Source organism: Barbatula barbatula (assembly GCF_947034865.1).
Source record: "Barbatula barbatula genome assembly, chromosome: 20".
NCBI lineage: Eukaryota > Metazoa > Chordata > Actinopteri > Cypriniformes > Nemacheilidae > Barbatula > Barbatula barbatula.
The window spans coordinates 6,795,078-6,820,709 of NC_136783.1; the positions used below are offsets into that span (position 1 = coordinate 6,795,078).

At 38.9% G+C, this 25,632-nt stretch overlaps 3 protein-coding genes across 6 annotated transcripts in view; 2 read left to right on the forward strand and 1 right to left on the reverse strand.

Annotated features, from left to right (window-relative positions):
- The window catches only part of spcs1 (signal peptidase complex subunit 1), a 2,274-nt gene extending 1,707 nt beyond the window's left edge, over window positions 1-567 (forward strand). Inside the window, exon 4 of the mRNA XM_079483638.1 lies at window positions 39-567. Within this exon, the coding sequence (XP_079339764.1) occupies window positions 39-164 (126 nt within the window). The 3' untranslated portion in view covers window positions 165-567. The remainder of the gene's footprint in view (window positions 1-38) is intronic.
- On the reverse strand, window positions 363-7,803 carry nek4 (NIMA-related kinase 4). 2 transcript variants are annotated; one of them, XM_079483635.1, is made up of 16 exons: window positions 7,529-7,803; window positions 6,243-6,509; window positions 5,910-6,107; window positions 5,031-5,138; window positions 4,586-4,740; window positions 4,338-4,476; window positions 3,675-4,253; window positions 3,234-3,287; window positions 3,018-3,149; window positions 2,606-2,740; window positions 2,407-2,473; window positions 1,941-2,032; window positions 1,740-1,831; window positions 1,397-1,614; window positions 992-1,125; window positions 363-817 (listed from the first exon to the last, which is right to left on the reverse strand). In XM_079483635.1, the coding sequence occupies exons 1-16, from the start codon at window positions 7,613-7,615 to the stop codon at window positions 719-721; spliced, it is 2,556 nt and encodes an 851-aa protein (XP_079339761.1). In that variant the 5' UTR covers window positions 7,616-7,803; the 3' UTR covers window positions 363-718. The 2 variants fall into 2 exon arrangements, with proteins under 2 accessions (XP_079339761.1, XP_079339760.1); XM_079483634.1 differs by having other exon boundaries at window positions 680-817; window positions 1,941-2,035.
- A 2,007-nt stretch (window positions 7,804-9,810) lies between these two features.
- The window catches only part of camk1b (calcium/calmodulin-dependent protein kinase Ib), a 36,491-nt gene continuing 20,669 nt past the window's right edge, over window positions 9,811-25,632 (forward strand). For 2 of the 3 annotated variants that reach the window (XR_013788077.1, XM_079482830.1), the window contains exons 1-2: window positions 9,811-9,924; window positions 16,266-16,376. Coding sequence is in view for 2 of the 3 variants with exons in the window: in XM_079482830.1 (XP_079338956.1) it covers window positions 16,291-16,376 (86 nt within the window). In the remaining variant the exon portion in view is untranslated. Of the gene's footprint in view, window positions 9,925-12,188; window positions 12,330-16,265; window positions 16,377-25,632 lie in introns of those variants that run through there. The other variant, XM_079482829.1, reaches the window with a different exon arrangement.

Consider the following 25,632-nt stretch of genomic DNA (forward strand, 5'->3'; position numbering starts at 1 on the left):
AAAATGGTCACTTATATTGTGGCTTTATGTTTCCTCAGCTCACACTTCCTCCCTGGCCAGTGTACAGGAAAAATCCCCTCACCTGGCAGCCCCCCCTTCCTGAGACATCGGGAGAGAGTCGTGAAAAACCTCAGGAGAACCTCAAGAAAAAGAAACACAAGTGATTTGCATGCATTGGCACAGCCAACCCTTATGGATATACATCAGAAATATACAATATCTATATCAAAATCCATAAAAAAAATTCTATTTACTGCTTGAACATGTAATAAATTTGTCTGCTCTGTGTTTGGTACATTTGTTTGTGGTGCTTATTTGTTTGACTCAAGCTGTGATGGTGCAAAAGAACAGTACACTACAATACCTCAAAATTGTATTTATTATATAAATCATTACTTATTGATTCACATTATTCATAATATAAATATACAGAAAACAATATATAAAAAAACGATTCAACTATTTTCAGTCTGTTTTGCAATTAAGATCAGGTTTGCTATCTACACAGCATAAATTCACTTTACTAACAGATACAAAGTGTATTTTTCCGAACTTGAAAGGTGCATAATAACATCAGCTTTCTGGCATAACTAGTGTTCAAGTCTGTTACAAATAGTGATTGTTGATATTGGCTTCAGTGAATAGTGTTTTTCTTGGTAAGAGCATGAAAAGTCAGCAGTAATGCCATATCAAAGATTTCAGAAGATTCCTCAGCATCTCAGTCTTTAAAAGTGACATCCTCAAAAAACTTCAGCTGTCGCACTTTTACAGCATACAGCTTGTATTTCTCTTCTCCCATTTGCTGTTGCAGTAGACGCTGAATAAAAAGACAGCATAAAGAATCATATTACAAGACAAAATAAATCACGATACACGTGAAAACTTCCACTATCAAGGTTACAAGAGATGTAAGTTGCAAAGGAAAATGCTCAATGATACCTGGAACAAAAATTTTGAAACTATACTACCATACAGACGTTGCCTGTCTTACCTCTCTCTTGTCCTCATCTTCTTCCTGCATTATATCGAGAACTCTGTCCAACAGCTTTACCCCGAGACCTTTCATCACTTCTGTACGCAGATGCTCGATCATTCTCCTGACCTTTGCTGGACCAGTGCTGTCATCTAAAAAACAAAATTTGAGCATTTGGGGTGACATTCTTTTAGTAAACGAACCACACTCCAAAAATTAAATGACTTAAATGTGCACAATTTTCCCTCATATCTATTTCCAAGAAATCAATAGTTATTGATAAAATAATTATGCAATCATGTGCCCATATGAGATGTCATATCACTAGCCTAATAAAGCCGTTTTATTTATTATGCAATTAGATAAGTTACTAAAATGTTCCTGCATAGTTGTCAGCTCAAAACTAAATAGTTGAATTGTTACCTAACGGAACGTCACTGATCTGGAAATGTCCACGTTCGTCTTTGGCTTTCCCATGAAGCATCAGGGTGTCCCTGTACTTCCTGTTCAGTCTGAACTCAGGCACCGGAGTAGAGTGGCATCTTGGCTCATCTGTCTCTAATGACAAATCTCTTGAATCCATGTGTAATGTCTCTGTCATCATTTGAACTAAGTCTTGCATCTCGCTGGTGTCGCGTTTTCTGAAATAAACAATAAGTAAGTGATGCAAGTTCCATGAACACAACCACTAGGTCCGTATCAGTCCTTTTTTACAAAGTTATTGGGATGTTCTTGTATATGTGTATAAATTATACATCGGTGTTACCGTTCTCTGTAGTCTCCTTCAGAGCGCTCGGTGGAGCTGGTAGAAGAGCTACAATCATCTTCATCAGACTGTCTACATAAGCTCTTCCTCTCCTGATACACAGAAATACGTTTGCTTTGTTACAATGTTTTGCATTATAAAGCTGTTTCAAACACTTATTAAATATATACTGCAGCTATAAAGAGAATGTGTTGTCCGTACCTTTTGTGTTTCCCTGGATGTGCTGGTACCTGTAGGTCTCGGGCAGTCTGGCTGGTCTGTCTGCTTTAAGTCTAATGAGGGGACATTAGACGCTGCTTCAAAGGAGAGAGGAATCATATACAACGAGACCGTACAACATTTGTCATCTGAATTCATGTATGCTGCACCATTGTGCTTTGATCACTGAGAACCGCTCTCAGACCCCTCATGCATTCTAATAGACACATGCAGAAACGTCCTGCTTTGATCCATCAAAACAAATCTTAAGGATCATTTAAAACAAAAGCGGAGCAGAACTAATTCTCTCTACATTCGCTGTCCCTGAATTTTGAAAAGTGGACTCAGATCTTGTTTTAGTATCATACTGTTGTTCTTGATTACATATAAATGTCATATTTTTAGGTCAATATATAAAAAACATTTGTTATAATGAATGTCTGAGAAAATATCACATCGCTCTCCCAACCTTGCTGTCTTGAGTTCTCTTGCAACTGCTTCAGTCTTCTCCTCTCCCTGGCAGACAGTGGACGATTCTGGAAGCAAAGTGGAATCTGTTGTAGTTTGTTAAATCTGACACATGACACAAGCTTTCCTGACACAACACAGTACAAACACAGTGATCAAATCAAATCTGTCTATATTCTTTACAGTCTCGGTCATGTCACCTGTTCTTCTGGGGGGTTATTGGCGGAAGATGAGGGACCAGTAGGTTTGGATTTATCTGTTTTCCTGTTCTGTTGACTGTTACCTGATGATCTGTCTTCAGGAAGATGTGGCAGAGGTCTGGGCACTGCTCTTACCTGAAGTTAAAGATCATAGGAATGATACCAGCAATAGGTGAATAACTTCTGCTTCATGTTCAGTCTTTGGCAGCTATATACTGTATGTGATTACATATAAAATAAAGAAAATAATAGTGATATTTAGGCTATTAAATGCGTTTAGCAGTTATGAAGCGGGGTGTTTTATAACGGCTTGGAATTCGGCTCAACGAATCAGAATCAAGGACCAGAACTGACATTGTAAAATACAGTGAACAAATAAATGGAAATAAATTCCATTGTCCACATCACTCACATTGTTCTCATCAAGGGTCTTGATTCTCTTCTGTCTGCGCTGACGTGAAACAGACGGCTCGGAGGACAAGTTCTGTAGAACCGGTTTGCTTTGATCTGGGACAGATGCAGTGGGCTCTGAATTGGACGGATCCTAAATGTTTTTAAAAAACAATGTGTTCATAGCTCAAGTAATATGCTTTGAATCATTTATTTGAAGTGATAATACGTCTTTTACCATCAAGATGACAGGAACAGATTTGAGAAGTTTCTCAGTGGAGTCCAGACTTCCCTGCAAGACATGAAACACTTTGGGTCTTATTTACCAACCATTCTACACACATTTTAACAATGAAATTATAAGGCCTATATATATTTATAATTCAAATAATTTCATCATTTAATCACCCTCATGTCATTCCAAACCTGCATAACTTTCTTCTGCAGAACACAAAAGAAGAGTGTTGGTCACTAAACAACACCAAACCCCATTGACTTCCATTGAATGGACACAAAACCACTGATACATTTCTCAAAATATCTTCTTGTGTGCTCCACAGAGGAAAGAGTCACATACAGGTTTCGATTAACAAGGTGAATAAATGATGACAGCATTTGTTTTTATTAGTCTTTTTTTAGGCAACCGACCAGAAGCCCTGACTGGTTCCTTCACAGTTACCTCACTCTCCTCCGTTGAACTTCCAACAGGAACGTCCCTTACAACACACATGCTGTAATGATCGCCAGCCGCTGTTGAACCTCTCCGGCTCTCAGCTTTGATCTCATGGTGAGGTATGTTCTGCGTGGCTGCCTCCTGCAGTAGTTTCATCGTGTCCTCCTTGAGGTCCATGCTAACATCAGGAGTCTTATTCTCCGTCAGACTATTGGCTCGGTCTGCAGGCTTGGGTGTGCTGGAGCTTTGTGATATCAATCCGTTCGCTGTCGTCTTCTCCTCCGCTCTTTCGACACCCAACACCTGTTTTGGAGGGTGTGTCTGAGGATGGGGATCTTCTTTCTCCACTCTCCTCTTGTTTATTGATGGTGGCTTGCTGGCGTGATGGCTGCAGGATTTTGGCTGAAGTGGTTTGGCTTTTTTGTGCTTCTGCTCCTGGACTTCAATGTCTATGTTACTTATGGTTGCTATAGATTGACCTGTTGAGTTAAGAACGTCCCGACTGGGAGATTTGGGGGGCAAGTGTGTGTTAGAAGGTGCATTTTCTATTGCGCCATTTTGTCGGTTCAAGTGGTTTTCTTTAATCTGTAAAATATGAACAACAAAACAGATCCATTTTCTGGAAAGTTTCTTTTTAGGATTTCAATATAATTTTCTGTATCATCTTACCTCACTTCCACATTTTTTTGACTCAGAGTTAAGACATTGTGGCTGAAGCTCATGGTGTGGTTTGGACGACAAATTTGAACCCGGCGCGGCGCTGTTCGCTTTGCTGTTTACCGCATTCTTCCGTGATTTGCCGGTTTTCCTGTCAGATCATTAAAAGGATCTTTGTAAACAAATCATTTTTTAATGCGCCGCTTTTTTGGAAATCTTTAGGACACATACACATGCAGGCACGTTATGAATGCACGTACTCTTTTGTGGCCTCCAGAAACATGGAGATCTGATGTTTGATGTACGGCTGTCTCAGGATGTGTTTGACATCCGGTCTGTCTTCTGGTTTCTTGCACAGCATGCGCTTGATCAGCTCGCCAAGCTGTGGGTCATACTTACTTGGCATCTGCGGTAACTGACCATTTATAAAAACATAAACACACTTGAGCTCACAGCATTGCATGATGAGCACATACAGATGGTAACATACAGATGAATGTACACCTTGACTAAATTGTTAAATGCTTTGCATGGATTAAAGCAACTGCCAAGTGCCAGCACTTAGAGGCTTTTGAATCTGAAGTCTTCAAATGCAAACAGACATACATAGCACTATATAAATTAATAAATCTTGTTAGATGTGATGACTGCAAATGTATATGATGTATATGTTCAATGAAAAGGCTGATAAATATGATCCAGTACCTTTCCTTCTACGATCCGATACACTAGTGAGTTCATGTCCTTTGCATTGAAGGCGTGTTTAAGAGTGGCCATCTCATACACACAACAGCCCAATGCCCACACGTCTGACTGCAAATATAAACACATTGGACTTTTCATCATACAGAAATGATCACAGTAAAAATCCTGAATAATCCCATTCACTTTATATATATTTCACACGTTAACACCACATTGCTACAATTCTCAATATCATATGACTTTTTAGCTTATATCTTTTTTATTTTAATTTATTCTATGTCTGTCCAACATGCGTTTTTCTTTGGTTCTTGTACATCTGCTTTGACAAAATGCTAATATGTATAGTTTCTTTACATTCAATTTATCTAACAGCCCCTAGAACCAAAGAATTTAAAGGAACAGTCAAACCCAAAATTCTGCCATCATTTAATCAAGTTGTTCCAAATCTGTATAAATGTCTTTATTCTGATGAACACAAAAGAAAGATATTTGATGATTTTAACCAAACAGTTCTTGGCCACCATTGACTACCAAAGTAGGAAAATGTGCTTTATAAATGTCTTTCTTCTGTTGAAGACAAAAGAAGATATTTTGAAGAATGTAGGACAGCAAACAGTTCTGGGGCACAATTGACTCCCATTGTCATTTTTCCTACTATGGTATTCAATGGTTGACAAGAACTGTTTGGTCACTGACACTGACACACTTCAAAATATCTTTCTCTGTGTTCACCGGAACAGATTAGAAACAACTTGAGGGTGACTAAATGATGCCCGAATTTTTAGTTTTGGGTGAACTGTCCCTTTAAGGTTCCTAAAGTCTACTACACCTTTAGTAAACTGTCACTAACTGTGATTGTAACTTGTGTCCATGTTGTACCTTGTAGTTGTATGGTTTGTTGGAGAAGAGCTCTGGACTCATGTAGTAAGGTGTGCCGATCAGAGTGCTGGCCATATCGTTCTGGCTCTCCAAAACACGGGCGATGCCCAGATCACCCACTTTGATTATGTTGGTCTTGGTCAAGAAGATATTTTGTGTTTTCAGGTCTCTGTGCAGGATGTGCTTCTCATGTAAATACTACAGATTAAAGGAAATTAACAAGATTTCAACTTTGTGTACGTGTAAACTTGAGTTCAAACTTAAAAGCAGTCTACTGTAAAAGTGTCCGACTACAACACATACATAGCCATGAACGACGGATGCATGGTTTACCTGAAGTGCCATGGCAATCTGGACAAACCACTCGACCACCTGTCTCTCAGGTAGCAGTTCTCCCTTCTGCTGTTTGAGTCTGTGGTACAGATCTCCTCCCTCACAGAAACCCATCACGATGTAGAGCTGACAATCCTCGCCTTCCCATGATTCTCGGTATGTGACAATGTTGGGGTGTTTGAGCTGAGAGAGGAGCTGGGCTTCCTGCTCTGCAGCCCTTCGTTCACGCTTGGATGATGTTCTCAGGTTCAGCTTCTTGATCACAAACTGTCAAAACCATATGAGATTTACTAAATACAGTATATGATATACGTATATTTTATTTACACCGAAGCATAAGATTCATTCATTTGATTGAATTATACTGAAAACTTAGGAAGATGATCTGGAATTTAAAACAGTATGACTATTATAACATACATTATTATCAATTATTAATAATATTTATTTAATTATTGAGCAAAATAAACAAATATATACACTACAGGTCAGAAGTTTTTGAACACTTCATCACTTTATTATTTAGAAAAATAGTAAACTCATCAAAGCTGTAGATTAACACAAACACAACTATGAGGAACAAAAACAAATCTGAACAAAACACTAAGCTTTGTAATTATAATTTAGCATCCCGGAAAATTTGGGGTTTCAAAATGCTTCCTAAAGAATATTAAAGGAGATAATATTTGCTCTTACTGGCTGCTCTTTTTCATTATTTTGTCAAAGTCATCCATTCAAAGATATTTTTTGTTTAAATAAAAGTTTATAATGAGTTTATATTTGCACACTTTTTGTCTATAAAACACATTTAAGCAACATTTCAGTCAAGTGTATAACATTATTATTCATTATTATTAAGGGATAACATATATGTATGTTTTTCATAATATTCGTAGTACTCTTCAGAGGTTTACAAATATGAAATTCCAGGTAATAAACGTCTTATTTAATAGATTACATTTGTATAACAGTATAACATAATAACATGACATTCAGCCATTAAACTATGATATATGTTGCAGACATACTTCTACATTTCATGCATACTGGGTTTTACAAGCTTGATATACGCAGTTCCATCACACCACATATAAGACCAACGAGGCTCTCCCTAAAACATGAATATTCATACTTAACAATCATCACACAAATAAAGATTTATTATTAACTTAGATTGCACACATGCACTCCTTATACGACAAAAAATTATGCATCAGTTCACTTTGGCCAGTTTGCATGAGCGTGCACACGTGTGCACATACCGTACAGAAGCGTTCATCCTTTACCTGTTTACGGTCTGATTTGTGTCTGACCAGGTTCACCTCCCCATAGCTTCCCTTCCCCACAACTCTCACGAATAAGTAATTTTCCATAATTCTCCGTTCAGCTCTCCGTGTCACATAGCGATCCGTTTCAGGCTCGTGCACAGATGTAAAAACACTTGCAAGCGCGTACTCCTCAATGCACAGACGGAGATTTGTCAGATTCAAACTTGTTCTGGGTGACACACTGCACAGGAAACAGACGGAGGCGAACACAGCTTCGTCGTCACCAGGCAACCGCCGACATTAACAGCACTGTTAACACTGCGCGCTCCGGGTTCATGTGTCGAGCTGTAAGCACAGCGCCCTCTAGAGGCTCAGCGACCCGGCGGCGTTCTTCACCCAAATCTGGATACATTTCTTTGTTCTGATGAACAGATGTTTGGAAGAATGCTTATGACCAAACAGATCTTGACGTATTGACTCCCATTAAAATTACGTTATTGGTCTGTTGAACACGAAAGAAGACATTTTGAAGAATGTACGGCAAACAGTTCTGGGGTACTATTGACTACCATTGTCATGTGGTGGCCAAGACCTTTTTGGCTACAAGCATTCATCCAAATATCCTTCTCTGTGTTCATCAACCTTTGAAATGAAAAAAGTAGGCTACACTAACCCTCTTCTCTCAACAGGAAGTGGTCTAGCGTTTGTTGGAACCAGTAACTTTGTATTAGCACCTATCGTACCATTGCTCTTTTATGACATATCGCTTATTGCTTTGTAAATCGCTTTGGATAAAAGCGTCTGCTAAATGTCATCAGAATAAAGAAATGTTTTAAATTTGGAACAACTCGAATGTGAGCAAATGATCAGTTTTGGATGAAGTATCCCTTTAATACGAATATTATAAACACATTTAATATACATTATCTGGATTTGGGAGTATTTCGTCTTGGTTTAAAATAATAAACATAACATGCTCATTTAATAATGAATTATAACTCCTTATTGTATTAAAAGCACACAATTACAAACCTTAAAATAGAAGATTATTTATTTTACTGCAGGACATTTAACTCAAATTGACATTTAGTCATTTAGCAGACGCTTTTATCCGAAGCGACTAACAAAGACTAACATAACAATAATCGATATGTCACGTTGCCAGCACCACCCGGTCCTGTAGATTCATCCTCTCCAGCATTAGGAAAATTAGACCTTTCCTATCAGAGCAATCTACGCAAGTCCTAGTCCAGGCTCTTGTCCAAACTGGACTATTGCAATGCGCTTCTGGCTGGACTTGCATACACAATCAAACCTCTCCAGATGAACCAGAATGCGGCGGCAAGAGTGGTCTTCAATGAACCGAAGAGAGCGGATGTTACTCCGCTCTTCATCAGGTTACACTGGCTCCCTGTTGCCGCCCGCATAAAGTTCAAAGCTATGCTCCTGGCCTACAAGACCAACACCGGATCTGCACCATCGTATCTCCACTCGCTAATGCAGATCTATGTTCATGCCAGATCACTGCGGTCTGCAAAGGAACAACGACTAGTGGTACCATCCCAAAAAGGAAATAAGTCACTCTCCCGTACCTTCACTGGATCTGTTCCACATTGGTGGAATGATCTACCAGCTGCTACAAGATCAGCAGACTCGGTTGCCATCTTTAAAAAACGCCTAAAAACGCATCTCTTCCGTCAACATGTAGCTGATTGATTTTAACCTATTGAATTATTCTTAGCTTTGTATACTGTGCGAGGCTTTAATGGACTAGTTTTGATGCACTTATGCACATGTTGTTATAATTGCTTCCAATGTTTCCTCATCTGTAAGTCGCTTTGGATATGCGTCAGCTAAATGACTAAATGTAAATGTCATAAAAGAGCAATAATACATTAGGTGCTAAAAATATAAATTGCAAACAATTCTGAAATAATTTAATAGCAAAACAATGTATATATTTGTAAACTGAATAAATGTACAATAATTTAGATTTTCAACCTAACCCCTTCCCATAATTAGTTTTGAACGGACCAGCCACAAGTTAAACACTTAACTATTTACACACCATTCCCTTGCCACATCAACTACGAAGCTTATAAACATTACGTAATTTCCAAGATCAAGTCAACTTAAAAATATCACGCAATGTCTGTTTGCTAAAATAATCCCCGCACACAGTCCTGAGCAAACACTAAAGTGAGAAAAAACAACAGCATTTCTCGCCCCGCCCCGTTACCTGCGAGTCAACGAGTTCTTTGATTCGATTGGCGCAGAGTTGCGGAGGTTCGGTGACGTCAGAGCGGCGCTTAGACTGGGAACACAGAGGAACCGCAGGAGCAGAGCGTTGCGAGCGACAGTAGCGCGAGCGCACCGCGATCACATCACTGCCTCCGCTCCTCTCCGACGCACAGGTACGACCGCGAACATCTCTCACTGTGTTTATATCGTCTCTGTATTTAGCACGAGCGTGATGTTGCTCAAGCGGGTTTTATGCGCATGCGATATACCGTATACATGTTGGAATCATTGATGTCACATATAGTATTAAAATGAAATATCTTATTTTAATACGGGTGCAAATTCATCAAATAACCCCGTTTCTTCATAGCACAGGCATGCTGGAATAATATTGTTGGTTCATTTGCACATGGGCTGGTTGTCTTCATAGTCAGTCCCACATTACTTTATGATGGGTTGTGCTCCACTCGCACGAAACACATGTATTCTGCGTTCTGTTGGAAATCTCTACCGAGGGTGGCTGTGGTTTACCGCACCGAAGGATAGGACGCCCTGAAGCGGATGGGTTTGTTGCCCCATGAAAACTTACTTCCAGGGGCAGCATAGCACCAGTCTCCGGTGGACCTTCGTGGCTGTCGGTTCCTGCGATTAGAAACGGAGGGCATTAAGGGCATTAAGGGTCAGGGAGGATTATGAACCTGTCATGATGGATCCTAACCGATGTTCGCGCAGAAGCTGTCAGTTTAGGAGCGGTTGCGTTTTGAACGCCAAGCACGAGTGTTTCTTTATATGTCAAGATAATACCAGCTTCACATTATAAAAGAAATCGATTTAAATCGTCTGCGTTCCCTTTAAAATATACGACTTAAACAAGAAACACGTTTAGACTAAACCTCTGTAATTGTTTTGGTTTCTTTTAATGTTCTCTTATCTCACCACAGCATCCTTTTAACCAGTCGATCAAGCTTTCACAGGTGTTCACTCTTCACTTTCATTCCGTCACCTTTCTGTTTTGCATACTTGTGTTATTTGTCTTATTTCGTTTTGCAGACAGAGGTCTTTTCTTGCCTCAGACCAAGCCGTGAAAGCCCCTGTCATCGTGGGATGTGGTTAGTAACAGCAGTTGTTTGCTCGGTTTATCTAGTAGACTAGAATAGATCCAGCTGTTATCAGCGGTCGCGAGCTGTGACTGTGCGAGGAGACACGATCATATCGTGGCTGGTTATAAGCATCATGTCCGCGTTGTTTCCGCAGTTTTTGAGCTCGTGTTAGTGCAGTCATTTGTGCAATTCTCTAGTCGTCCGTATAAGGAAGCAACATGAATCTAACATTAACTTTCATGTGCTTTCCCTTGGCATTCACTTCCTTTTAGAAACGTGTCAACCGAGCAGCTGTAAGGCAAAATAAAAGTTTGAGGACTGTAAAAGATATCATTGTCGATGAAAATAATCTGACAAAGTCCTTGTACTGTAATTCAGAGCTGAACTTTGATCAGCACGTTGTTGCAAGGATACATGTGGCATTTGCGTTTGTAAGCATCTTTCTTAAGAGTTTTACAAAGGTTAACATTCTGTCATTATTTAGTCACGCTTACGTTTTACAAACCCGTTTATTGTTATTTTTCTGTGGAACCTAAAACAAAAGTTCTTTACACAGCTGTTATCTATTCAGCGTCAATGGCAGCTCTATCCAATAGCGTCATGACAGCACTTCATGTAGGCCTATTCCAAGTCTGTTGATGCAAAAAACAAATGCTATTGATTTACTGACTTCACCACTTTCATATATGCAGAATGAATAATAACATTTAGAGAAGTCGCCTATTTCCCGAAAATAACTGAAATTGTCAACCTCTTCCTCTCTGAACACCAATGTCAATATTATAAGACTGCATTCAATAGAAATCAGCTTGCTTAAAATGATACATGCATTACCTTCTTATCATCAAATATGTTATGTCGAATTATTCGCCATTTTATTTATTTTGAATGGCCCAATATTGTGCAAAATATTTTTTTGGAGAAACCCCATTATCAAGTGCTGGCACAAGTCTACCCTGTTGAAATAAAATCTTGTATTGTTTAAAAAACGACTCTTTTACATTTTAAACCAGCATATGGCATATCATTTTTATTTTGGGGGTAAACCGCTCCTTTCAGGAACCACCGCAAATGACTCCTCAAGATGTACTATATATTCAAAAGTAATGCTATGGGATATGTTGGTTGGTTTGATCATACACTAAAGGTTGTATTGATAGTTGGTTCTGAAACGGCGTTAACAGTCGTGTATTTAAGCTCTTTTTGCATGGCCTGTAGCAGACACGTTTTCAGGGCGAGAAAGCACTCTCTATGGTGACCGTGATGAGTTTTTAAGCTCTCGACTTCCTGACTGAAATGTGTCGCAGTTAAAGTGCTCACCGTAAAAGGGGAAGTACAATTGGGGTTACAAACCACCATGACAATCTATCAACGCAATTTTGTGAACGTTCCGAGTGCAAATGTGACACTGTTCCGGCTGAAGGTCCTGGTGTCACTCTGTATCTTTCTGTCCTCCTCTGAGCAGCCATGGGAAACCAGTGAGTATCTCACTCAATACCTTCTGAATGCTGCATGATGATTTAGATGGTACTGGTGTAGAGTGTATGGATGTGTCTGTTTTCAATCCTGTAAATTCGCCTTTTCATTCTCCTTTGTATGTGGGTTAGTCTTCAGCTCTCCTCTATGATCTTTTCTATGACCGGTTCCACACTTACAGATCATCCGCTAGACCTGCATGCGTAGCGGTATACCTATGCCTAACAGGTCTTTGTTATGACTTGAGATGCCTATGTATACTCTTAAAACTTCTTGCCTGAGATATGGGATGCGTTTGAATCTTTGGTGTATGTTCACATTTTGCTTGCCTGGAGAGAAACGGATCAAGTTGAGTTCAGCTCGCGGAAGTGTGTGGATGCTCTGGTGATGTATTTAACACTAAATAGGGTTTGTAGATAAATGCGATTTAGTGTCTTTTACTTTCCTCTGCATGTAGATGTCAACTGCGTTCCTGCACTGTGACTCTTTCATGGATGTCAGTAGGTGTCTCGAGCCAGTGGAATACAGTTTTAAAGGGATAATTCGTCCAAAAATTAAATGAGTACCTGTGTATGACTCTTTCCTCTGTGGAACACAATAGAAGATATTTGGCGAAATGTCTCAGTGGTTTTGTGTCCATACAGTGGAAGTCAATGGGGGTCACAATGGTGTTTGGTTACCAACTTTCTTCAAAATATATATTTTTTTTGTGTTCTGGAGAAGAAAGAAAGTCAAACAGATTTAGAATTGCATGAGAGTGAAAAAAATTATGAAATCATTTTTATTTTTGAGTGAAAAATCCTTTTAATCCTCTATAGGGCACTCATTTAAATACTTACAAATTCGAAATTTCAACCTTGGACTGTTATTGGAGGTTCTAACATTTATGAAAGGCAAAAAGTGGACCACTGCTTTTATATGAAAACATTCACTGCAGAAAACAAGGTAACCGTTAGATCAATTTTTTCCGCTGAAAATCATGTACCAAGCCTACTTTACACCAGTTAAAGATGATTTAACCTTCAAACTTTTCTGGTATATTTTTTATTCAACAACCAAATGATAGATGTTCTTCCCAGCAACCCAGAAAAATGTTCTTAATAGCCACGAGTCTAACAGGTCTCAAGACAGACAGCTGTCTCATTCAAACAACATGCATATAATTTACACATTCATAGATGCTGTATCTACATACTGTATCTACATCGACAATTTTTTGCTAATAGCAACAAGTCAATGATCATGACAGAAAGACAGTACTGTACTGTATTTTAACTTTGAGCAGCGTGCAGCTGAAGAAGTTTAACCAGAGGAAATTATTTATGATTTATCGGCTATAATATATCGGCCTAAATTTTATTAATTGAATTACCGATAACATAAAAAATGAACCTTTATCGGCCGATACCGATATGGCCGATAATTTATCGTGCAGCCCTAATTCAGGTTTAAACATTTGGTTACGTTTTATTAACCAAATATTGACTTAAAATGTAAATTACCCCAACACGCAATTTTCACTTTCAGCTCAGTTTATAAACCTAAAAAAAGGCGCACAGGAGATGTACCCTATGAAATGTTGGTCATGTTGGTAGCTAATACGATTTCATTGTTTTGCAAAGTGCTCTCAAAGTAAAATGATCAATTTGTATAATGGGGAAGCAAATTGAATAGTGGTTAGCATTTATTAACCACAATATATTGCTTTAGTCCAGCCCAGTACATTAAATCAATAATTATTGAGTCAATTGTTATACCAGGCCAGCAAGTATAAGACCTAATACAGCATTTCCAGTACTCTCCAAATAAAAATCCTTCAGTCCGTGTGCCAACATTAGACTTCCAACTTGTCTGTTTCGTTTGTTTTTACAAGGGACTATTCTGTGGTACTGGACAGTATGTTTCAGAGCTCAAATTTTATCTTATGTTTCATAATTTGGGAAATGTATTAATTTAACTTTGAAGCGAACATTAAACGTTCAGATGCCGACTCTGATCAGTAACATGTCACTTACGGTTCAATTTTCCTGCCGCACTTACTTTGCACAACATCTGTTTTAGAGAAGAGGAAACGTGTTACGTCAGATTATGAAACACAAAGGTAAACCAGAACAAATGCCACAATTCCAACAGTTAACAGTATTTACACAAACTGACCAGATAACCCGAAATCCCACCGCAGCTGGTCATCAGCTTGCCATTTGGATCTAGACACACCGTAGATCATCGGGTTCCCATCACATTAATAAGCATTCAATAGCCTTCAGCTTGTGTTTTAGTTAGAAGAGATTAGTTAGAAACTTCTTTCATTCTAGGAAATCCTATGATCAACGCAGAAATATCATTTATGCGGCATATTTGGTCAGTAAGCATCACATTGCTTCAGTAATCACGTTCAGATTGGACTCACGACTTCTCTGCTGTGTGTGTGGGGAATTGTTGTGTCTATTTTGGGAATGCTGAGGCATCTCTTCATGCCAAGAGTTGCAACACCCCCCATGTACAAGTCTATTCTAGACAACAATCAAAAGGCTTGTTGGCGGCCTAAAATAACCACCTTAGCATCATCAGGAAACCAACAAAACGGTGCGTAATGCTTAATGTCACCCAACCCCAACCAGTAGTACTGGTTGACCTAAATATTGCATCAGTTTTTTCTCGAGTTCTAGTTCCTACTCAACCCGTAGCACGATCTCACTAGACTAGGATTTTGTGAGCTTTTCTGCAATCCCATTGATAGTCACTATTTTCATTTGCATATAGTTTAACTGTGTGCATCGCAAGCGGTCTCTGCCACTCGTAAAACGTCAGATCGCCAGCTCTCATTGAAAATTAATGACTTCTGGTTGCTGTCAATTGTACGCCCCTTCACAGTTACCACTGAAGAGGCAATGACTCATTTGTTATGTTATATCACAGGGCCACAGATCCATTGACAGCATAAACATTTGACAGAAAATCATTCAAATGGGATTTTTTATTAAGCAATTCCATATTTTGGATGTGAATGAGATAAATAGTGTTAAGAACCTGTGGTGGAAAAATATTGAAGATGTATACAAAAGGTGAGATGCAGGTTAATGTGTTAGAATCAGACAAATCGTGAGGTTTCACAAATAGGCCGTTTTCACATGACGTCACGCATCTTCCGTTGAAGCAGTGTATCGTTACTTCCGCCATCGCCTCAGATTGGAGTCCCTTGCACAGCTGCACAAATTCGGCTAGATGATGTACAACATCTTGCACACAAATTTTCACTTACGAAAAGATCAAAGCTATACAAAGGATACAAAATCTTCGTTGAACAGTACCTGTTTGATTATGAAGGTACGTGTTTTGTTTTCTGTTTGTGTTAGCGAAGGGGCTTGGATAAGTACTTAAATATGTGTTCTATCCGTTTTTTTCACTGTTGTTAAATTCCAGCGCGACGGCAAAACTGAAGTTCTTCTTCTTCTTGTTTGTTGCAGATGTTATGATGCACTGCTTTGCGAAAAGGCAGAATTAAAGTTACTTCATTGTGAAAAGGGCCTATTGCATAACACAAAGAGTTTAATATTCACAATCAATCTATCATATTTGTTTTTATATGCAAATAATGTGATATAACCAGCAAGAAATCCACATGTGGCATGCGGGCGAGTGATTGACAGCTAAGTTTACTATCTTTTGTCTCAATGAAATCTGAGCTGAATCAGCATCCTATGAAATTTCTGGATGAAAACAAACAGACAGTTTTGATATAATTTTTTAAAATTTGATTTCCACATTGCGAGATCAAGGTCCATGTGAATAGCTCTACGGATCAAAGGTTTTATGGATCCAGCTGAACGTTTTGTTTGAAAGTAGTTTCATATCATGCCGTATAAACAGTAGAATATATAACACAACACATAGACTTGATTGTAGTTACTGAATGTTTTTTTTCCTTTGTCTTCCAGTATCTCCATCGCTGACCGCAGCAAAATGCCATTGGGAGAGGATGGACACTCTTGGAAAAAGAAATCTTCCAACATCAAGGAAATCTATGACTTCAAGGAGGTTTTGGGAACGTAAGTGTTGGAACAATTTAAACCAGCACCAAAGCTACAGCTTCTGTTTATATTTTAGATCATTTCTTCCTGTCATTAATCACGCTTGTCTGCCTAAGTTTTGCCTCAGTTTCATGCTGAGGAACGTTTTGTGTCGGAATATGTGAGCGTGGTGCTTCCCTTAGACATTATGAAATGATGCGGTGGCTGAGGAAATGGAGCTTAGATAAGAAATGACTGCAATCTCATGTGTATTTGTCTAGTGGATGCTGTGCACAATGTGTACACTCAAAGTTAGTCAAGAAAATTCCCATGTCCACAACCGCTCATATGAGGCCTCTTTTCAAAACGAAACTGTCCAGGCCATCGCCTGTAGAGTGGATGTTAATAACACAAAGGATTGCTCTTCAGTCCTCTCAGAGGTTTGGCAATACATCTGAAGCGCTAACACATGCTTTAGTTCACTCAGAGACCGTTTAAAGACTGGGGGCATTCCTGGGGCTGATGTTTTGGCTTGGGTGGATTTTGGGCGTGTGAGAGTTGACCCTCGGTCACTGCACATACAGTCACAAGAGTCTGAATGTTCCTGGATTCTATGACTATTTACAAATGCCATCTCCTTGCACTGAAGAGTCTTAGAGAGATATTTTGAGAAATGTGTCAGTGGATTTGCGTTCATGCAATGGAAGTCAGTGTGGGTCAATGTTGTTCGGTCGCCAACATTCTTCAAAATAATTGTGTTTTGCAGAAGTAAGAAAGTCATACAGGTTTGAAATGACATGAGGGTGAATAAATAACAATATTGCTTATTCTGTAGCGTAAGTTCAAGCCTCTTAAAATGTATTTTTGTGGGACAAGCATTCTAGACAAGACTCACTTTCCCCAACGTCACGATTTCCATCGTAATTAAACTGTGTTCTTGAGGTGGGTTTTGTATGTCGCCTTGTTTGGGGCTAGATCAACAGCGCTCTACATCGTTCAACTCTGTGTTCATCGTGGGTTGGTTGTCTTGGCAACAGAAGAAGACACTTTCCATGTGGACTATAACTGTTGCTATGGAAACAAAGTTTTATTTTCTATTAATAATCCGGCGGGTAAATGTGTAAGCGTTAAGAGCCACAATGTTCAATCTAGTGGAAAAGATTTCGGGAAGATTTCGTTCAGCCGTGTTGGACTGCCGAAGTTCCTTACGCTTGTGTGGCAGAGGACACTCACTGGACTGAGTTCCATCACACAGTTCCTTAAAACCAAAACCAAATGAACACTTCAACATTTAATGATTATCTTTTAAAGCCTTATTGAAATCCAGAAGTTCAAGCGAGTTCGAGCTGGATGTGATGCTCTTACTTGCATTGTGCTATTGATTCACTGAGTGAGACAATTAGAGTCAGGAAGTGATTCATATCTTCTCTAGCTAAAATCTAAATCTGATCACTTCAGTATTAAATACAGTAGCTAATTCAACATATTCAGATGTTGTAGCCATCATTTTTATAGGAGTGGAGTCGCTGACGGAATACAATTTTTATTATGGCATGCATTTGTCATTTGTTTTCATTTGATGCAAAAGCAGGTTTTCAGCGGATGCACAGGGGACCAGAGGTGATTGGGTAAAACTGAGCTGGTAGTCATGGTTCCGGCGCTGCTTGCTTTCCAAGACAAGCATCAGTATTTCTCTCGCTCTTACTTAAAGGGTAACTCCGACGTAGGTAACCAAAAACACGAGCCACATGACCGTGCATCCGGTGTCAGGATCGCTCGACGCATGGATTCAGGGGAATGTCCTCTTAATAGAAGTCCGATCATTAATATTTGTAAATAAAAAAAATACTGACACCTGCAAACAGCAAATGTAATGTAACAATTAAAATGCTGTATAACAATTCAAATCATAAACAGAAGACCGAGTTACTAACTAAATTTGCCTTTCCATGCCAGAACTACTTCTCTCTTTAAATAATTTCTCAATTAAAACGTTGTTCATTCCAAAATATGAACCTGCTTGTGAAAACCCAGCAAATAAATGGGGTCACAAATTTTCACAGGGTCACAAATGTTTACATGTTGACCAATAATGCTAATGCCAAATGTAGATTAAAACGTTATGGTTAATAAAATATCACAAATCTGGTTGGAAGGTTGGAGACATATGGCAAACAGACTGACGGAGGCTACTAACGTCCACCACTCAAATCAATTTTCCAAGGTACCAAATATAAGCTTTTTTACTCAGATATACAATGAAATATGTTACAATACAAACAAAATACTCCTCAATTTTCTGTTTCATGTCAACTTTAACCTTAGCTGCATTCACATGTTCTTCAGAAAACATAGGTTCTAGTTCTGATGTCTTTGTGGTTTCTTTCTCCACATCTGTTATGTCCTCATGTCAGGAAAATTCAATTCCAGGCCTAAAGTGTTGTTTATATGTACGTCTCATATGGCCCTATACCTTGGACGACACCCTGTACAGCACTTCCATATGTTACGTTCGACATATAGTACATACAGTATGGTTACACACATATTTCAGGATGTAACAGACATTCTGTTTTATTCTTCAGTATTCCTGTATTTGATTCCTATGCAAACAGTGATGTTTATTGAGCTTGTATCCAGGAGCGACAGACTGTGTATTTAGCTTTTGGGTGGACGCTGTTTGTTCCATTCTGTTTAAACAGTTGCTGATGTACTCGTCATTGAAAAGTGTCGTGCCTCCTCACCCCAATCCTCATTTCTGATTGGCTCTCAAGACGTTCTTCCACAAACTAAGTTTATCAACAACATAATGACTTCCTTGAGTAAATGTTTGGCTAAGATTCTCCTGTGGACACTCTTTTACATAAAACATCATTAAGAGGACCGTGTAATCTTCCGTATGTACACATCACAAGGGACGCTAAGCAAATGTACAAAAGTCTTATGACGGGGGCTTTTTTCAACATAGTTTTAGAAAACAGTTTGAACTTATATTGTCTTTCCGTGTCACAGTCTGGACTTTTTGAGGTTAGTTTAACTTAACATCTGTCGTAAAATGAGGAATATTTGGTTGGTATTCTGTCTGATACTGACCCTAATGAAAATGCTTGAGCAGTATCCTATCGCTACGGTTACGTCTAGCCAATATTATTTACTCGTTAATCGCAGTAACACGTTTACATGACATGAGAACACCTCTTTGTTCTCATTTACATGAAAGTTTTTATTAATCTGATTATTTGCTATAATACACAGCACGAATGATGATCTCGGGAACAGTCGATGTGTGTTACTTGCTATAGTTCTAAGACTTATGAGATTAATCACATTATTTAGATCAGATTATTGGTTTTACATGAGGTAAAGTGTATCGCAATCCTATTAAAATCGCATTATGAGGGTGTGTGTAAACGTTGTCAATTACTTTTTATGTTTTTCTCATGAACTTTTTTATGTTAAACCAGAAAGAGTAGGGATCGCAGCTTTAACGATATGTGCTTTTCATTTTTTTCGTTAATTACTTTTTTATGTCTTAACCTGTTTTCCTCTAACTGTATCAAAACATTGCTTAGTTAAACAGAATATTAAATAAGCGAAGAAAAAACCGTAGGGTGGAAATTCATTTGATAGGATTGTAAAAGTGGTCTCTACTCTCAACATGGAGGGGTTGAAAAAATGCTAAGTGATGTCAGACCATAAGAAACGTCAGTTTAAGGACAGGCCAATTTATATAATTTGGAAGTTTGTCTTCTTTTCTCGCCTCGAGGCCATTTTCCTACCTATGTGATCATCTAATAATCTCCATCTGGATCCATTCTGTAATGTAGCGATGCCATAGAAGAATCATTTTTGGTTCCACAAAGAAGCACAGTTTTTTAAGAATGCAGCTTCATGTATTTGACTGTTTGCGTTTTTCTGTCTGTGTGTTAAACTGTTCCACAACGGCACACAAACCCCTCATGAGGTGACATTACAAAAAAAAACTCTTCCCAGCATGCTTTGCAGGGCTAATGTAGTGGGAGGTTTGGAAACACTGTAATAATCTAAAATCAATGCAGCGTATAGATCGCCTCTGCCCTGCACGGTTTTCGGTGACCCGCTGTACTCACTTTTACCTTCATTTCAGTGACTGACAGACAGGGACAAGATGGCGGTGGGTTTGATGGATTTCTGTCAGGTCAGATCTTTGTAGCTCGGTACATTTCTGGACAAGCAGGACTGCGGTTTTCCAGTATCACCGGCCAAAGCTAGGGATTTTCAGGAAGTCGAATGGTTTGTTTCCAATAACATGACTCACAAGCTGTGTCACGCCCCTGAAAGCTCCAGGGGACAGCATGAGATGGCCTGTTTATCTTAGGATCTAAATGCATGCAGTGTAGTGAGCTCAAATATTTTAATACGTGCATGTCCAGTCAACTTGCCAGTTTTTAACATCCAGTAAAAACTGATTGTTTCATTAAAGATGCAGTCTGTAACTTTTTTGGTTAAAAAATAAATAAAAGTGAACTTTTCAGCAAAGTACATAAAATCAGTGGTAAAAACCTAGACTCATAAAGGTGCTTAAAAGGTTCTTTACAGCGATGCCATATAAGAATCGGTTTCGGTTTCACAGAGAACCATTCAGTCAAAGGTTATTTAAAGAACCATCTCTTTCCTACTTCTTATAAGTTGAAGAACCTTTTTTCGCCACAAAAAACCTTTTGTGAAATATTAATGGAAACTTCACCCAAAAATAAAATTCTGGCATCCAAATCTGTATACATTTATAAGATATTTGGAAGAATGCTTATAACCAGACAGATCTTGACCCCCATTTGACTCCCATAGTAGAAAGAAATACAACGGTAGTCAAAAGTCCCCCAGATCTGTTTGCTGTCCTACATTCTTATTTTGTGTTTAACAGAACAAAAAAATATATAAAGTTATTTTTCCATCTATGGGGGCAAGATCTGTTTGGTCATAAGCATTATTCCAAATATCTTTCTCTGTGTTCATCAGACAACAAAGAGATTTATACAGATTCGGAACAACTCGAAGGTGAGTAAATGATGACAACATTTTCATTTTTGGGTGAAGTATCCCTTTAAGGTTCTTTAGATGTTAAAGGTTCTTAATGGAACCAAAAGAAAGAAACTTTTGAAGCACCTTTTTTAGGAGTGTTAGCAGTGACATAAGCGTCCCAAACTTCACTATCCTGACTAAAGATAGCACACTGGAAAAATGTGTTTATCTGATAAGAGATAAAAAAATAGGGCACTGGTTAAACATTACTGTGACATTACTTTATGTGTTACTTTCAAACACATGTGGCTTGTTATGGGAGTAACTGCAGATGTAAACCAGCCAAATTGATGACAGGAAATCTTAAGGGGTGAGAGATAGGAGAACAGGGGTTGGGAAAAGACCAAAAACCCAGGCTCATCCAGAGGACTACATGTATCGCACAGTATGTCGATGTAAAGCCCACTTGGCTATTGATGCTAACTTGAAAAAGTAATAACACCATTCAACAAGACAGTTTGAGGTATTATATCTGTTGCAAGTTCAAAATTGTGTCAAAATGTTATACCTTTACGGTGTGCTAAGATCTGTATATATCTATAGCTAGTGTATGTGTAAATTTGACCTGGCACAGAGGATGTTAAAACACAAAGTGTGTATTTGCAGGGATGCCCGGATAAAAAAAATATATCCTTCAGGCCCTTGATTTGATTATGAAGAACCCCCTCAGTATACTCTGCTGAACCAAAACCGCTGCTGTGTTGCCATAGCAACTTAATGGTTTCCCCGTAATTGATGTGGAGCACACTAGGGCATGTTGAATTTCCATTTACCCGTCATTAGTCGATGCAGCCACAGACGCTTGTGAGAGTTGGTATAACCAGAAGCGAGATCTAGTCGCCCTAGGTCACTTGCTCACTATTAAGATGTTGAGCAAAATTGTTATTTTCTGTAAAGAGAGAAAAAATGTCCTTTTGGATTATGTTATATTAAGTACATACATTTTGACTTCTTAAAAACAGATTGTACTGCTTTATAACTGGGTTTTAATTGTTTGTTATGCGCGAGTTGAGGTGTGAGCAGTGTGTGTGTGTTTATTGAGAGAGCAGGTGTCTCTTAACAGGCTGGTAAACACCATGAAGTGTCCCTGTGCATTTAAATCAATCACAAGTCCTTGATCACACCAACACTGTTGCACGCAGGTACATCCACAGACACACAAACACACACGCATGTCTGTTTTCCATTCGTTCACACACTCGGGTAGAATTCAGGAGCGTTTTCTGCAGCGATTACACCTGGATGGAAAGGTTAATCTCCCGATTGCAGCTGTCGATGCCCCTCTTACCCTCCCACACCCACATCCCCCCACCACCCCCTCTACACGCTAATCTGCTTCATCAAGCATTTCATCATCAGCCTCTCCCCCGCTCCTTCCATCAGGTGTGTTCATTGTGCACGAGCTGATGTGAGTACATTGATGCGGCCCTTTGGTACACCTGCCTTGACAACATAGATGCAAAATTCAACCTTTGTCAAATTAAATTGTTATATTAAGTACTGTGTATACTTTGAAAAGTTATAATTTTCCCATACTGACCTTTAATGGACTTGACAGTTCACGTTTATGTTGAAAAACCTTACAAATACGGTTCTATTAACATTTGGTAGACACTTATATCCAAAGCACATTCAGGGCACAGTGCATACCTTTTTTTCCCATGGTAGTTAAACTCACAACCTCTGTGTTCCAAGGATGCTGCCATAAATGTAAATTATATTTTGCAATCTCGCCAAATGGTTTTGGCCAAGAAAATGCCTTTGCATTTACATTTATTCATTTGGCAGACGCTTTTATCCAAAGCGACTTACACATAGTTTTTTTACAGTGGCACATTACTGCAGAGCAATCGGGGGTAAGGTGACTTGCTCAAGGGCACATCAGTCATGACCTGCTGGCACTAAGATTCGAATCGGCAACTTTCTGATTACAAACCCAACGCTCTAACCACTAGGCCACAGCTGACCCCTTTGGATTTAATTTGCATGTTATGCTGTTGTGACTGCAAATTGACCTCGGGGTCTGGAGGTCACCTAGGTGTGAGGGGACAGCTCTTGTTTTAGATGCATGAATATCTTGTAGCCACTGATCTGTGCATGTTGGTGTGTGACCCTGATCGACCACATTGTGTTTATGCAAAACATCACTTCTCTAAACCAGATGCCTAGCATAACTATTGACACCAACTCAATGGAAACATTCAAACTATATAGCTAGTTTACAGTAGTGGACATAATGTTTTGGAACAGCCTGGACCACAGACAGACAGACTAACTGAAGTGTATTCACAAAGTGAGCTCTATGGTAACCCAATAGACCCAATTGTGTTTTTTCAATGTCCATGGACACCATAGTCAATGCTACACTTTTAAAAATAAAGGTGCTTTAAAGGTTCTTCACAGCGATGCCATAGAAGAACCATTCAGTCAAAGGTTCTTTAAAGAACCATCTCTTTCTGGTTTTTTGACCATCTGAAGAACGTTTTTTTAGCCACAAAGAACCTTTTGTGAAACCTTTGGAAGCACTTTTTTTTAAGAGTGTATATTCTATAAAAAATATATTTTTGGATAATGCCACGATCAGACAAGACGTTCTGTTCCATTGGCTTCCATTCATACATATGCACACCCCTTTCTTCATGCAGCATTCATAGAGCGCCTAAAATAGGAAAACAGGTGGATGGAAACATGACCGTGTCAGTCTGACCTGTTGCACATGGTTGACAACTGATTTTGTTTATTTTCGGGAAAGTTACATAATGCAGTTCTGTGTGGATGCAGAAGGACCTGAACTGTGTTTGGGCTGCACATTGCCTCAGGAAGTGAGATGTCATGTGGCGTCTGTCTCTTGAGAGATGAATTATTAAATTGTTTGTGGTATCTAATTAGATTGGATTAATAGTTTTCTGAAGAATGTCACACCCCCCGTGTCATTTGTTTGACTGGTGCCGTTTATTCAGTGCTCTAATTTGAATTGAATGACTTGAGTTACAAAGACTCTTATTTGTGCTGTCCTTCTACGCATGTAAAAATGAAATGTAATGTATTGTCAACCGGAAGAGTCTCTCTCCCCACTGTTCCTGACCACAGAGAAACCACATTTTCTCTAAGGGTTATATCAGCGGCCAAACCCGGCAGAACCCACTGCAACAAACCCAAGAGACAGCTAGAACAGAAAACTATTAGGAATGGAGAATATGAAGGATGGGGTTGCATACGGCTTGTTATCTGAATCTGAATCACGTCTCTTGTTTTGAGTTTCGCTCGTGTTGAAGGAACAGGGCCAGCAGAGGAAATGCGAGCGTGACCGATGATCACGACATAGATTATGTTTAACAGTAATTCACATTAAATTAAAGGATTGTGATTGCTCATGACTCCAGATCATGTTTTGGAGTCTGTCTCCTCCCACCAGCACCCGGGATGTAGAGTTAAATCAGGAAGCGGCAGCAGACAGGCCTTTGGTAATAAAGTCCACTTCCTCCTCCTCTACCAGATGGCCGCTGTCGTCTGTCTGTGACCGGAGCGGAATGTGCCCCACTTTGCTATCTAACATCCCACAATGCCCTGCTCTGAACTCTCACTCGAGTCTTTCTCAACATTTTTTTTAAACTTTTGTTTATGCTTAGGTTTACAGATCTGAACAAACTTAGAGCTCTATGTATTAAACAGTGTAACTCAGTTTGTGTGGATTATTGAGTAGAGATGTGTTAATAGTTATATCATAAGAAAATGAACTACAGATTTGAAGAATCCATGAATGTATTTATATATATATTTCACATTTTAAGAAATATTATAAAGAATCATTTTAAGAAATATAATAAAAAGAAGGAAGTTTTTTGAGGCAGTATGCGGTCGTCTGTTAAACAACCAGCGGCCAACTTTCATATTTGTTTTATTCTCATTTTAAAATATTTTGTAGTGATGCACCAATACTCAATATCTGCTGATAGTGATTCTGAAAATTGTATCAGTTTGACACCGATTATTGGCCGATGTATTTGTCTTACTCCGATTATTGGCCGATGTATTTGTCTTACTCCGATTATTGGCCGATGTATCGGTCTGACAACAATTATTGGCCGATGTATTGGTGCATCTCTAATATGTTGTATTCCTGAAAAAAACTTCTGAAGAAAGTTATTTTGTTCCCAAGATTATAACTAAAAAATGAAGCAAAATCCAAATTCTCAAAACAAAAGCTGTCATAATATCCTCTTAAAGTTATGAT

Excerpts from the sequence above, each read along its gene's own strand:
- nek4 (XM_079483634.1), bottom strand. The coding sequence starts at position 7,615 with ATGGAAAATTACTTATTCGTGAGAGTTGTGGGGAAGGGAAGCTATGGG. Across the intron at positions 6,108-6,242 it reads AGATTGCCATGGCACTTCAG|TATTTACATGAGAAGCACAT; the intron begins GTAAACCATGCA and ends TTTAATCTGTAG. Across the intron at positions 5,139-5,909 it reads ACAAACCATACAACTACAAG|TCAGACGTGTGGGCATTGGG; the intron begins GTACAACATGGA and ends TTATATTTGCAG.